The sequence below is a fragment of the Meriones unguiculatus genome, chromosome 16 (genome assembly GCF_030254825.1).
Source record: "Meriones unguiculatus strain TT.TT164.6M chromosome 16, Bangor_MerUng_6.1, whole genome shotgun sequence".
Taxonomy (NCBI): Eukaryota; Metazoa; Chordata; class Mammalia; order Rodentia; family Muridae; genus Meriones; species Meriones unguiculatus.
The window spans coordinates 7,380,232-7,394,595 of record NC_083363.1 but is presented as its reverse complement, the minus strand read 5'-3'; the positions used below and the strand labels follow the sequence as shown (position 1 = coordinate 7,394,595).

The following is a 14,364-nucleotide window of genomic DNA, read 5'->3' as shown; positions in this document are numbered from 1 at the left end:
GCCTTCTGAAAGTCAGACACTTCCTGACACGCGGGCCACCCGGGGTCCCGATTGTACATGGTTTGTCTTCCCGGACAAGGGCTCTCCCATCTCCTGTTTAAGAGGAGCTTGGGCTTCCGACTTCTGACCTTCTACTCCCAACTGCCAGGATTATGGGGTGTGTCTCCACTCCACATTTATGGGTGCTGGGTACTGAAGCCAGGGCCCTGTGCAAGCTAGGCAGGTTATCTGCCAACTGAGCTTCACCCTTCACCTTAGACACACTTCTTGTGTTGGTCTGCTGCTCCAACACAAGCTGTGGACCTGTAATACCTGGACAATTTCCTGTCCTCTTGGATGTGCCCAAGATCCGCCTTGCAAGGGGCTTTACAGTGCTGACCAGCAAAGGCTATGGGTCTGTACCCATGAACCATTCTCTTCTTGATATGCCAAAGTGATTCAATTTATGAAAATTACAAGGAAAATTCTGTTTTGCATATTTTCCCCGAAAAATGACTAACTGGAGCCCAGACCCTTGAAGGTGTGAATGAAGCTGAACAGTGGGTGTACCGTCAGTTTATCCTGAGGAGCTCCGGTGATCTGTGACAACCTGAAAATCTCAACGGGAACAGGCAGCTTTGGTGGCACAAACTACAGAATGAATCATCCACAAGGCGTGTTTCTGTTTTTAATTTTTTTCTTTGATAAATCAATCGCTTCACAAAAATCCTTTTAAAGACAACAATCCAAGAAAACATATTGTTACAGTATTCACATTTTTAAAGATTGTCAGTTTCAAAGACCAAACTTAACTGAAAAAGGCAGACTGCTGAGTTCTGTCACTACCTGCGGGAGAGGCCTTCAGGATGGGCATTCCCTGCCTGTGTGCCGGAGGAGCAAGTCTCTGCTGCCCCCACAGGTGCGCCAGCCCCTCAGCAGGCTGCACAGTGGCCCGTCGGCCGCAGCCCGAAGGGCCACAGTGCATATTGCATATACACCTCTATTTGACAATCTGGACTCAAAGAAGCAGAAAACCGAGCCCACCGGAGGGGTGGGTCAGCCAGGCTATGTTTCTGCTAGGCAGCCAAACAGCAGGAATGACACAGGTTGACTTGTATGTCTCAGAACACATTCAAAAGGCTCCAATGTTAGGGAGGACTTTAATAGTAACGAAAGCTAGAATCTGACCGTTTAAACAAAGCTCAACGGAAATGTACTTTCAGATTTCCTCCACAGGCCAAGGAAAGGAGAGCAGTTCTGCTTGGGTTTTTGAGACAAGATTTCACTATGCACCCGAGGCCGAGCTCAACCTGGTAGCAATCCTGCTTCAGCCCCCTAAGTGCTTGTTACAGGCACAATGCCCAGCAAGCAGGTGTCTTGAAGGTGCAACTGACAGATAAGTATGCTGGGCAGTAATTCTATGAACCAGAATGGCTTGCCTCACGGGAATTACTGAAGAACACCTCAGTATGCACAGGGAGGTGGAAGGAAACTCCAGCTACGACCGTGTGCCAGCTCTTTCACGACCTTCTTTTTAGACAGGGTCAAGGTTATGTAGCCCAGGCTTGCCTCCTGTCTCAGGTTCCTGAGTGCTGGGATTACAGGAGTGTGTCACCATGCCCCAGCTTCTCTTACGGACTTTCATGCTATTCCTCTGACTTCAGGAAGTCAGAGTCCAGGGCTTAGGAAAGATGATTCTGACTGGAAAGGACTTGTGGGATCATGGTGTTCAAAGCCCAGCTGGAGTAGCCAGCAGCCGGCACACAAGCAGGACAGCAGGCACTGCGCTTTCTTTGGGGAGGGTGGCAGGAGCTCAGGGGCCATCTATTCTGCTCTAAACCCAATCATCACCAGCCGGTCTTTCAGGCTTTTGGACACCTGACTTAAAATATTAAAGTAGTTTGTGAATAAGTAATGGAAAGACTGTTTAAAATATAAATCTCTCCTCAAAAGAGTTGCTGGAAAGTTTTTGTTTTTGGTTTTTTTTTTTGGTTTTGTTTGTTTTATTTTGTTGTTTTGTTTTTTTGTAGCGGAGACTCCTTAAATGGACTGAAAGGAGCACCTGCTTTTCTTGCTGACTACTTGGCTGTCCAGGTGTGCTCGATGTCTGAATACAATCAAGACATTTGGGGGATGGTGAACTCTTCCAGAAAAAAAAAAAAAAAATGTGACTTCGCTAAAGATGTCCCCCTAGGGTAACCTTGGTCTATAACCAAGGGCCCAGGGCATGGCCCCTGACAACTGCACAGCTGTTCTCTCTCAGCCTAGGTACCACTGTGAAAACACAGATGCTCGACACGAAGCAAGGTGCTTGTGTCTCCAAGAAAAAAGCTGCCCGAGCAAACTGAAACAAATCAAGCCAGACCCCAGACCTCAGCCTACAGTCTGCTCTACCTCGACACCAGGAAACAAAGTCCCCAAACTGTCCTAAATAGGGAGTGGTAACTGAAAGGGGTGGACTCTGGAAAAGGAAGCAATAATATGCAACAAGAGTCTGTGACAGCAAGAGAGCCACCGATGCCTGTGAGCCACCAGTGGGCCCACGGGCACATCCGTCCATCGTTTTAACTCCAGGTGCCTGCCACTGTGGAAGACAGCTGGGCTGTGTGCTCTTTACCCTGGCTCTGAGCCAGTGGGGGCAGAACACACTTTATATTAGTTTATAGTAAATGTTCTGTGTGTAACATGTTTTAACTAAAAAAAAAAAAAAAAAAAATTCTAAAATCACCACCCAGTTAACACGGCCAGGCAGCCATGTAACTGCAGTCAATGTGAATGAGGCTGGACTAGGCATGGCAGAGCTACGACACACTACGGTGCCGCATGGCGGCCGCCTCACTTACCGTACATCCTACTGAGCACAACTCTGTAAGATGCCCAGATCAGGTGTGAACGTGATCTGAGCATTGCATCTGAACACAAAGCTGGAGACAGCGAAAGTTCACTTGACAGTTGTTTCCTTTGAGCAGCTGAGGGGAACCTCCTCCTTCCCGGGGAACAGGAGACCACGCATGGGCACCGCCTCTCAGGACATTCCAAATCGAAAGACAAGCATGTGCTGTTGTTCCTTCTCTAGAAATTTATCCTCAATATAGTCATAATCCAATTAATAACTGATTTATAAAAATAGCTTTTTATCCAATAATCCCAGCAAGGTAAAAATAGGAGTTTCTTTTTCTATATAGCAAATGAAACAGGCAAATGCCGCCCGAAGAGAACTGAAGTGTGCCGTGGGTACTCACGCCCACCAGGGCCAGCGTCGTCTCGCCTGCAGCCCGAGTGCAGACCATCTTTCAGATCTGTGGGTGACACAGCGGCAGCCCCCAGACCTGCTGTAAACCACAGAACTCAATTGCAACTGCATAATTTTTTAGAAAATGGCAGCACTGTTCCTTAATCTCAACAGGGACTCAGGGGGCAGAGGCCACTCATCACGTTTCTAGCATTAAAAACCCACACACGCACATCTGAAGGAAGTTGCTGCACCAGCAAAGACGTCTTGAAGCTTGCTGTGAAATACAAAAGTGCACTCTTCTATATCTACATATAAAACATATTACAAAGAAAACTGTGTAAAATGTTTGCTGTGCAAACAGTAAAGACTCAGGTGCTCCCGCTCCACACTGGCCCTGGTGGTGCCGCTCCTACTGCAAGGAGTCGCTGTTCTCCAGCACCAGCCCGCTGATGTGTGTGGGCGCCAGTGCGCCTCCGTCATCTTCTGTGCTGTCCACTGACTCGTCTTCACTCTGCCCCGCCATCATGACCTGCTGTACGGCCAAGGTGGCCCCATCTGAGGACAGGGACTGAAGGCTGTCCACGTTCATGTTTACAGGCGTGGTGATAGTCACAACGGCACCTAAGAAGAACACAAGAGGGTCACTGCCTCCCCTAGGATGCGGAGACAACCACTCTAGGCAAAGATGGGCACTGCTTGCGTGTTCAGTCTCCATTTAAGGCGTGTGCGTGTGAGTGTGTGCCACTGCACCAAAGCAGCATTCAAAGCACTCAAATTCTACTTGTGGGAAAGGCGAGGTGTATAATACCTACGATAAAATCACACTGTGCAGGGTCAACCTTATGTAAAGGTGGATGGGTTGTGGTAAAGACAGAAATGACTCAGCCTGACACGGATAAAAGAACACCAGTGCCAGTGACATCAGTGCCAGTTGCTTCAAACACGGGCAGCCGGAGGCCTGAAAAGAGGTGGGGCTGCTGGGCTGGGATGTGGCTCGGTGGCAGAACAGCACGTGTGAGGCCAGTGGTTCTATACCCAGCTCTCCAAAAACAACATTAAAGAAATTAAAAACTGTCCCCAAGCTTCCTAGGCACGCACTGCCGTGGGGAAGGAGAAACAACAGTAAGATACCACTGTGCAGACACACACACACACACACACACACACACACACACACACACACTCTCACACACAGCTGGAGGCAGTGGCGCACCCTCAGTCAGAACTGCTGAGGGCAAAGTGCTTAAGCCCAGGAGTTGAAGGCCATCCGGGGCAGCACAGTGAGGCCTTGTCTCAAAACTAATCACATACAGAACAACCCAGACTCTGAAGGGCTCATGAAGACAGAGCTGCTGATGACACAACAGAATGGTGGCTTGTCACGGGGAGAGAAGGAAAAGGTCAAGAGCAAGAAATGGGCACATGCACCAAAGCCACAGGCCAGCTGGTATGGACAGGGTCCACTCTGCTGACTGCACTGAAGGCTGGAGAGGAAAGCAAAACTGGAAATACAGGAGAGCATCTTGCTGAGGACACCTCAAGAATCCTTAACTCCCCATCACGGGTGAGCCTGACCATCCACCGTGGACGCGTCTCCTGCTTTATTTGCTGTTTAGTATGTGTGGGAGTGTAATGTAAGGTGGCCAGTGTGGATGCCAGAGGGCAACCTGTAGGAGTTGATTCCCTGCTGGGTATCAAACTTAGGTCATTAGGCCTTTACCCAATGAGCTGTCCTGCCTGTCTTGAGTCTTAGATGTGCTCAGGCAGACAGCTCTGCATGGGCTCACCACTGCCAGCAGCTGACCTGGCCCACTGCCCCCACCTCTGTGCATCTGAAGCGACATACCTTCTGACATGGCAAGCTCGCTAGGCGTTGCTTGTGTCACTCCTGACGCAAGAGAATCTGGCCAAAACCTCTGCACTGGTCTGTTCTGAGCAGGTTTTTTCTTTGTTTTTGGAGTCTCTGAACAGCTGGAATCCAACATTGGCTGGAGAATCCGCCTTCGGGCATTGATGAACCTGTGTATGGACAAAGGGATACTCAAGGCAAAGAACTTGTGAAGATTTGGGACAGGGTACCACCCTTTAGGAACCATGCCGACATGAGTGACAAGCTCACGGACTATCTAGGTCTCCAGAAAAGCAGGTCCAGATCTTTTTTTTTTAAATTAATTTAGTTGGTCATGGTAGCCCAGCACTCAGGAGGCAAAGGTAGGTGGATTTCTTTGAGTTCAAGGACAGCTAGGTCTACATAATGAATTCTAGACCAGCCAGGGACACACAAGGAGAACCTGTCTCAAAAAAAAAATAAGTAGAAAAAAAAATTTCTACTCTACAGTGCTGTTGTGGTTTATTTATCTTGTCTAAATTGCTCCTGTGAATTATATGTTCATTCTAACAAGAATCTGTGGATTTGACTCTTTTCTCTAAGGACTGAAAAATGTTAACATAGTGAGCCTGGGGCCTATGCCGCAGAACATTCCTCCTCCTGTGCTGCTGGCAGCGGGCTGAGCCATCAGCAAGATGATGTGGGTCACCAGAGTGGGGCCTGGGGTAGGGTGTGTCTTGGAGCCAGTGAGATGGCTCCGTTGGTCTAGGCACCTGGTGAACTGAGTCCCACTCCAGACCCATCTAAGGTAGAAAGGGGGAACTGACTCTACTGACCTTCGCACGTGTGTCATGGCACATTTGACCCTCCACCCCACCATGGACACACAGTAATAGAATTTATAAAAGAGATGATTTCCAGTGAGGACCCAGGCACTCTGCTGCCCCCCACACCCAACACAGCCAGACCAGCCAGCACATAGCGATCAACTTTCTACAGATCTTTCCACTCTGTGAGATGAACTCACACCTGAGTCATGGCCCATGGAGAGAGACACACAGACACAGCAGCAGAGAGAACGGGCTGGCCAGACATGGCTTCTCAGGCTAAGACGACACACCTCTGGCCTCTAGTACACCGAAGCAGTTGACTTTAAATGGGAGCATGTGACAAATGGGGTACAAGAAAGAGCCTAGACCCTCCAATCAGCTTTTCCTGATACAGATGCTGGCGTGTTAGGGCAACCACCCCCGCTGCCCAGCACTCCCCTGGTCCTGTTCCACACTGTTCCACTTTGCTAGGGTCATCGGCAATGGACAAGACCCTGAAGCGCCCCATGTGGCTCCCTCATGTCGGAAGCTGTCCCACAGCATCTCCAACTGACGGCACCTGGACTGATACAACTTCTGACAGGCTTACCTGCCCATCCTTCGTGGTGGGAGGGATAAGGGACGGCCCCTCCCCAGATGCTCATGAGCTCTCCATATAAGGTAGCGGAACTGCTGGGTTCAGAGACAAAGCACTGTTTCTGTACCTGGGTTCTGTGGTGGCGACACATGCTCTTTGAGCACCTCATCTGTGCAGTATAGGTTCAGAGCAGGTCACTTAAAAGTCCTAGCTTCCTACCTGACAACCTGAGGACATCCTAAAAATACACCTGGTACCATTTCAGGGCCTCATTGAGGCACAAAGGTTCAGCAGCAGGAGGCCAACATAAGAGTGAGGGCGTGAAGGACAGCCCTTGTTTTGTTTTCTTCTTCAGATTTATTTATTTATTATGTATACAGTATTCTGCCTGCATGTGCCAGAGAGGGCGCCAGATCTCAAAAAATAGCTGGTTGTGAGCCACCATATGGTTGCTGGGAATTGAACTCAGGACCACTAGAAGAGCAGCCAGCGTTCTTAGCCTTTGAGCTGTCTCCCCCCCTTCCCCCCTGCCATTTTCTTTTTACTCAAGTTCCTACAGGCTAGGCCAGTGCTAATGCTGGGCACATCCCACCCCCTACCCCGCTCCACACACACCATGCAACGTTATGTAAATGAGACATGTAAGTTAAGTAAAAGGAGCTACAGATAGTAAAAAGGTTTTAGAGACTTGAACCCGGGTCCTTTGGAAGAGCAAACAGTGCTCTTAAAACTCAAGAGTTATCTTATTACTTTTAAAAATTAAAAGCTGGTTTTGAGCCTTTCAGATCAGACAATTCTGGGAGCTGAGCAGAGCAGCAAGGTAGGAACACAAAGAGGTACATGGAGAGAGCAAGGAGCCCAAGAGTGACAGAAGGCCTAGAGCAGTTACCAGTCACTCAAAACATCTACCAGTGGCTGACGCATTAACTAAATGTGATCCTATGCCATGAACAGGTGACAATAACCACAGCGGCACTCAGGAGACTGTCACAGAAGGAATACCAGCCTGGGCTCACAGCACGACACTGTCTCACCAATAACCACCAGAGAGAGAGGGTGAGTCAGCCAGCCAGCCAAGAATGGATCACCTCACTCCTAGCGACATGCCTGAACCCTTTTATGTCTTTGCCAGCACTATATTTAAAGAATTTAACAGGAAATAACTCAAGCAGAATGGTCTACTGCTGCTGCTCTAATAATAAAGAATGGTCTGAATACAGCCCTGAAGGACCTCCTGCATCTCTGGGTGTCTAAGCAGGCCGACTGCACGGCGTACTGAGAGCTGCGACAGGCATGTACGCTTGTGCAGCTGCGGCGTGAAGCCCGCAATGCTTCTGAGTGGAAGCGTGTGCTTCCTTGTATGCAGCTGACTCTATGAGGCTCCCATCGTCTCCCATCTGACAACAGTGAGATGGAGACCAGTGACTGACAACTTCAGTAGACTTGTCATGTGTGTGTGTGTGTGTGTTATGAGAGCTGATGAAGGTCAGCTCTCCTAACAAGGACGCATGCCCACGGCCCAACTGTCTCCAACAGTGTGACCCCAACCAGCAGAGGATGTTTCGCCTGTAAACACGGTGGTCTTCTACAGCTGGTGTTTGCTACTTTGTGGGTTCCTTTTTCTCTCTTCCACCCTTATTAACTCCCTAACACTAGACAGGAGAAAAAAAAAAAGGGTAGAGGAAAAGGGGGACAAAGTTATCATTAGACTATTTCCTGTTATTAAGGGCATCAAGTTCCTTAGGGCAAGTTTGATCTTTGTTATCAGGATATCTAATTCCTTTTTCTCATTTCTTTTGGCATGACTGTAAGCAACCAACAGCTTCCAACTACTAACCACTGAACAACAGCAACCCCCCTCCGGGGACCCTAGCATTTATACATCTTCTGAAAAGTTCTCAGAATTCCAGACATCACACCATTGCAGAAACTGTCTGCAGCTGGCAAAACCATGCCCCTGCTAGAGCACAAGGCAAACCATAGTCAGCTGTTTCAAACCCCCACACCTGGGGTTAAAACGAAAACAGTCTCAACATATTTCTGTGTTTTTTAAAGAAACCAAAATTATACGATCCTCACTACAGTGTCCTCAAGGCTGGCCTTCCTGGGACTAGCTCTGCGCCCTGCCTACAGCAGGATGACTGCAGAGACACATGCAGGCCCAAAGTGACAGCGTGGTTCTGCTTTGTTGGTCTGAGACAGCAACAAACGCTCAACATAGCCCTGGCTATCTCGGAACTCACTGTGTAGACCGGACTGGCCTCACACCCACAGCGATCCACCGGCCTCCGCCTCCTGAGTGTTGGGTTCAAGGTGTGCAACAGCACACCCAGCCACGTCAGTTTCTAAAGGAGGGCAGAGGGTCCACTGGGTCGGCATACCCTCCAGGTAAAAGCATGTGCCAATAAACTCTGTTACGTCTCTGGTTGCAGCGCTCCGATGGCAGCACAGAATAGTCCAGGCTCTGCCACAGTAACAGCTGTGCTGTCAGCAAGCGGTCATCTTACCAGTTGTTGACTTGGAGCAGGGTCAAATTTGTCTGAGCAGCAATCTGCTTTTTCTCATCCTCCGTTGGGTAGGGATGCTAAAAATAAAGACAGCTATTGTCACCTCAGGCTTTGATATTTTTTTTTTTTTTTAAAGAGAAACCTAAGAGTAGCTAGACTAGTGGTTCTCAGACTGAGGGTCACGACCCCCTAGGGCTTTATATATCAGATATTTATATTACAATTCCTGACAGAAGCAAAATTATAGTCCTGAAATGGCAACAAAAGAATTACGGTTGGGTCACCACAACATGAAGAACTTCATTAAAGGTCATAGCCTTAGGAAGGTTGAGAACCACTGATCTAGGCAAACTCATGCATACAAATAAGAGAAAAGGCTGATGCGGTAGAGCTTTTAGCACACTACACTTGAGTCTCACAAATCCTCGTTTTAGAAAGGTTCAGATGAGAATGAAGCAACTGTCTTCCCTGACCAAGAATGCCCACCATTACAGCAGCTGTCTGTGACGAGAACGTAGTCAGCCCGCGGCCCAAGGCGCACAGGTAATAACAACAGCAGTGGGAGCTGCAGCCAGGCTGTGGGGCATCCTCTGTGCCCAGTGCCATCTGGACCTTGACACAGAACGCCTGTATCAACTTTGTGGCGGTTTAGTGCACGAGCAAACACAAGGCACATACTTCAACCCTGAGAACAGACTGATCGCTTTCTCAGGACCAAATCTCTGCTGGATTCACCGGATGCTGCTGTACAGATACCGACGGCCCCTGGGGTTGCAGGTGCGGTCCCCCAGGCTGCTGCCACCGTGGGCTGGTGGAAACTTAGGAGGTAGGGCCAAGAGGAGGAGACCTCACGCCACCAGGGGTTTACCCCTGAAGAGGACTGTGGATGCTAACCCCTTCCTCTTCTCCTTCCGGCCGTGAACTGTGTACTCTGCTCTGTTATGGTTCCAACATTGTCATTAAATACCCCTACTAGAGCCATGATGTTAGAGCCATCTAACATGGGCCAGAATCTCAAACCTTTCTTCTTGTTGAGTTGGTTGTCCCTAGTATCTATTAAAACGATGGAAAGCTAGATTAACCCCTAGTCCGTCAGTAAAGAACTAAATGCAGGGCTATACAGTGGAGTGTCTACTGTATTATCTTTCCTTCATGTATGCTCAGGGTACTTTCAAAACAAAATAAAACACCAGAATTAAGGGGCTGGGCAATGGCTCCAAGAGTAAAGTGCTTGCTGACTGGGCCTGAAGATCTGAGTTTGGACTCCTCAGTACCCACGTAAAATCTGAGCATGGCAGAATGTGCCTAGAACCCCAGTGCTAGGCAGGGAGGGAGCTGAAAGAGAGCAGAAGAGGAAGACTCCAGTGTTGAATCCTGGTCTCCATACATGCATGCACATACCAAAAAAGAGAAACAAAATAAAACCAAAACTAAACCAGAAATAAATATCAGAATTCCTAGAAGTACTAAGGAAAATATTTTCATTTCCAGGAAAACAAAACAATCCAAACCACCCCTCAGCATTGACGATGGCTGCATGTGGAGCCAAAGAAGCCAAGCAGTCCAAAACTTCATGATCAAATCCTGCAGTCTGGACTGCTGGGCCCAGGTCTAAGTGTCACCAGGTGCATTGGTGCGCACCTCCAGCACTCAGGAGGCAGAGGCAGGTGGATCTCTGTGAGTCTGAGGCCAGCCTGGGCTACAGAGCAAATTCCAAGACAGCCAGAGCTACACACAGAGAAAGTGTCTCAAAACAAAACAAAATAAAGAAACAAATAGAAAAACAAACAAACAAACAAAAGCAGGTGCCTGTGTTCATTTTTATTTTCAGTACATTTTTATTTTAAATACTCCATCTGATCTGGCAAAGTCACGGCACACACCGCCATGGGAATGTAACGGCATCAGGTCTACAAACTGATCAACAGGGTGATTCTGTTGGACCTGACAGATGAGTGTGACTCAGTTTCAGGCTGTTGAAACAGCCATTGCTTTTACCCTAGACCAACGGTTCTCAACCTTTGGGTTGTGAAGCCTCTGGCAAAGCTCTAGCTCCAAAAATATTTACATTATGATTCGTAACAGTAGCAAAACTACAGTTATAAAGTAGCAATGAAATAATTTTATGGTGGGGGGTCATCACAACCTGAGGAACTGTATTAAAGGGTTGTAGCATTAGGAAGGTTGAGAACCACTGCCCTACACAAACTCATAAAAGTACAATGGGTTCAACAGTGGCAAGCAAACTTGTAATACCAGCACTTGAGATGTAGAGGCAGGAGAATAGTGAGTTTAGGCCAGCCTGGTTACACAGTGAAACCTTGTTTCAAAATATCAAGAGGTTGGGTTGTAGCTCAGGCTAAAGGAATTCCCTCACCCTACAAAACATGTAAAAAGCAACACAAAAACAAATAAAAAGTGAGATCAGAAATGTAAGCACAGAGCCAGAAAATCAGTCACTGCTACCCCACTGGATGGAAAACTAAGTGCTGCAAAGAAATGAGGGCAAGAAAGAACAAGGAAACAAGCCAGAGAGGAAATGTGTCCTCACTGATCCTTATAACCATGGCTTATGTTTGAGAAAGTAATAACTCATTAAAAGAAAGTCTGATAAGCCACCGACACCTGAAAAGAAAGGGGCACACCTCACACAGCACTTCCACGAGGATGATGACCAAAGCACCACAGCCATTGTACTGGCCACCGCTTCCTGTCCTCTACCCGACACCACCTTCTAGGGCAGCCCTCATATACACGTATGTGCTCCTCTGTCTGCCTGGGCCACTCATTTTAAGCTAAACAAGCCGTGTGTCGGCTCTCCTCACTGTGCCCAACTCCACGATGTGCCTTTAACTCACTGCAAACACTGCTGCTTGCTCATTTGTTCCAAATGCCTTTTTCTTTCCCTCCTTCTCCAGTCAGGCCCAGCACACAGTAGGGTTTTTTTGACTCAAAGACACACAACTAGCAGTGGTTTAGTTGACTCATTTTCCAGCCATGGAGATCCCTGATGCATTTTAAGTTTCTTGAAGCCATTATTAGGGACCTGTGCTCAATCCCCAGTATAGACATAGCATAATACCAACAATTTGACCTGGGCACAATACACACAAATCAGTTTTCCCAGGGACTCAAGCCAGGAGGGCGTCCCAGGGTCACTCATGGTGTATCCAATGTACTCTTACCCCTATGTGCTGAAAGAGCCAGGACCGCATCACATTGGTGGCATGCTTCGGCAGGACACCCCTCTTGTTCTTGGAGGAGCCGTCCTCTTGATGCAAGATGCTGAGATCTTGGTTCAACTGCAACTGAAGCTTTCATACAATTGGTAAACAATGTCAGAAAGGCTTTGAAACGACAACACATCAAGTAGCTCATGACTTCAGACAGGAGTTAGCAAGGCTCTCACAGGCTTATCTACAGTAAAGATGCGTGTGCTGAAACCCTGTGCAGACTAATCTTCGGAGGACAAGCATGACACTTGTCAGCATATATTTGGTCTTCATTCCCACTTTTTTAGCATGCAAGCCTTACAGCTCTTGGACTCTTCAAACTGATAAGGGATGTCTTCCTGTGTGCTGAACTGTGTCAACTGTTGACTGACGCCTCTGGGGCAGACCACAGGTCCTAATCTCTGCAGTACACCCGGGGCTAAAGTTTAGGGTGATCACCAGCAGTCAGTGTGGGTTCATCAATCCTACCCACGTTGCTCCTGGAAGGTGGCACACTAGAGAGGAACCTGGGAGCTCTGTGCCCACCCCATACACTATTCCTGCCTCCATCTGCATCCTCTGCAATGGCTTCAGGATGGGCTGAGGCCTGGAAGACAGCCACGGAACAGCTGGCTCTGGCAGGGCAAGCAGCACCACTGGCATGTCACCTCACACCCTGGACACAAACCACGGGGCCACTGGACGCTTATATAATGAAAACTTCGCACACACAAAAATTAAAGGAGCACTGTGAAGCAGGGCTGCACAGAACTACTGCAGAATGCTCAACAGAAGCTGCTGCTGGGTGTTAGCAATAAACGCTGGCTTGTGCAACTAGAGGATGGTCAGGGGTGTGACAGTGGAGCCTGGTGCGGTGAAAAGCAGACAAGGAAATTCCAAAGGAATTCAAGAGAGAGAATCTTTCCTTTAGAAACACGTGAGAACAGCAGAATAAATGGCTCAGAGATCTGGAGGGGACCTGGGGGAACAAAGAACTGTTCAGCTGTATGTCCTGCCTAAGGGGTCCTGCTAGGGCTAAACTGTGACACACCCCAACCTGACAGAAAATTTCAAGTAATGGTGAGAGGTGAGGGAGTCAAAACCTGACACTTTTGAGTACCAGTGGTACAAACAGGCTGTCTGGAGGTGTGGTGCAGCTGTACAAGTAACTTTGGGTTCCATGTCGCATACGTGCATCCTGACATTCAGAAAGTGGAAGCAGAGGATGGGAAGTCCTGGCCTGTTCTTGGTTAGATAGAGAGTTTAAGGTCAGCTTGTAACACATGAAAACCTACCTCCTACCTAGTCCTCTCTCTCAAAACCATTTTTTACGTGGGTATGTGCTAGCAGTATAATTAAAGACTTCTCGAGGGCCATCTCCCAGAAGTCAGGGTCAACTCTGGCCTATGACTGTCGTCATTACACAGCCACACATGGCCAGGCCAGAGTGTACCCGCCAAGGCTGACACCTCCTGAGGGAGCAGCAGCATGCAGCATTTTCTGACCAGAGGCCAGCATGGTAACATCAATCCACTTGGGCCTGCCATGAGCCATGTCACCCTCTGTGACAGTGGAAAATAGTGTGGGGATAAGGGTCAGCAAGCACTCTCCTGAAGACTTGGTGGGATTGCTATTTAAGCAAGGAAACTTTATTCCTGAGATCATTGAGTTACATGAAGACTTTCTTTTCATTGGGGAGGCTGAGGCAGGAAGGCTGCAGTGAGGTCCAGGCCAGTCAGGGCACAGAGTAAAACCTTGCCCCAATTCCCCCCAAACAAGGAAAACCCCTTTCTTCTTCAACAAGACAGATGACTATCTGTTACAGTACTAGTTAGTTGACTTAAAACGTCTTCCCTTAAAAAGCATAATTCGATCCTAGAAAACTAGTCAATAATTGGACATGGCTCTATTGTTACAAACATTTTAAAGAAAACCACAGGGAAGATGGATGGTAGGGAGACAACTGCAGCATTACTGAGATCTAGCTCTCTCCTATGGAGGCCTGGGCCTGAGCAGCCACACAGCTCAGATCGTCTCTGAAGCCCCCACCTATGTCAGTGGCACCTCCAAATTTTTCTCTAGTGTTGCCACCAAATCTCTGTGGCCAAGATGGCAGCCCCAGACTACCCAGACCACTGAAAGCACTGTAGCCCATGTGCAGAACACCCTTGGCTAGGCATTAAAGTCCTTGATAGG

The 14,364-nt window shown here is 48.3% G+C and overlaps 1 protein-coding gene across 7 annotated transcripts in view; it reads right to left on the bottom strand.

Moving 5' to 3' along the window:
* Positions 1-653: 653 nt before the first annotated feature.
* The window catches only part of Pknox1 (PBX/knotted 1 homeobox 1), a 43,156-nt gene continuing 29,445 nt past the window's right edge, over positions 654-14,364 (bottom strand). For 5 of the 7 annotated variants that reach the window (XM_021645146.2, XM_021645149.2, XM_060369227.1 and 2 more), the window contains 4 exons: positions 12,142-12,270; positions 8,957-9,033; positions 5,061-5,233; positions 654-3,835 (listed from right to left, as the gene is read on the bottom strand). In XM_021645146.2, coding sequence (XP_021500821.1) covers positions 3,624-3,835; positions 5,061-5,233; positions 8,957-9,033; positions 12,142-12,270 — 591 coding nt within the window. In that variant the 3' untranslated portion in view covers positions 654-3,623. The remainder of the gene's footprint in view (positions 3,836-5,060; positions 5,234-8,956; positions 9,034-12,141; positions 12,271-14,364) is intronic. The other 2 variants (XM_060369228.1, XM_060369229.1) reach the window with 1 other exon arrangement.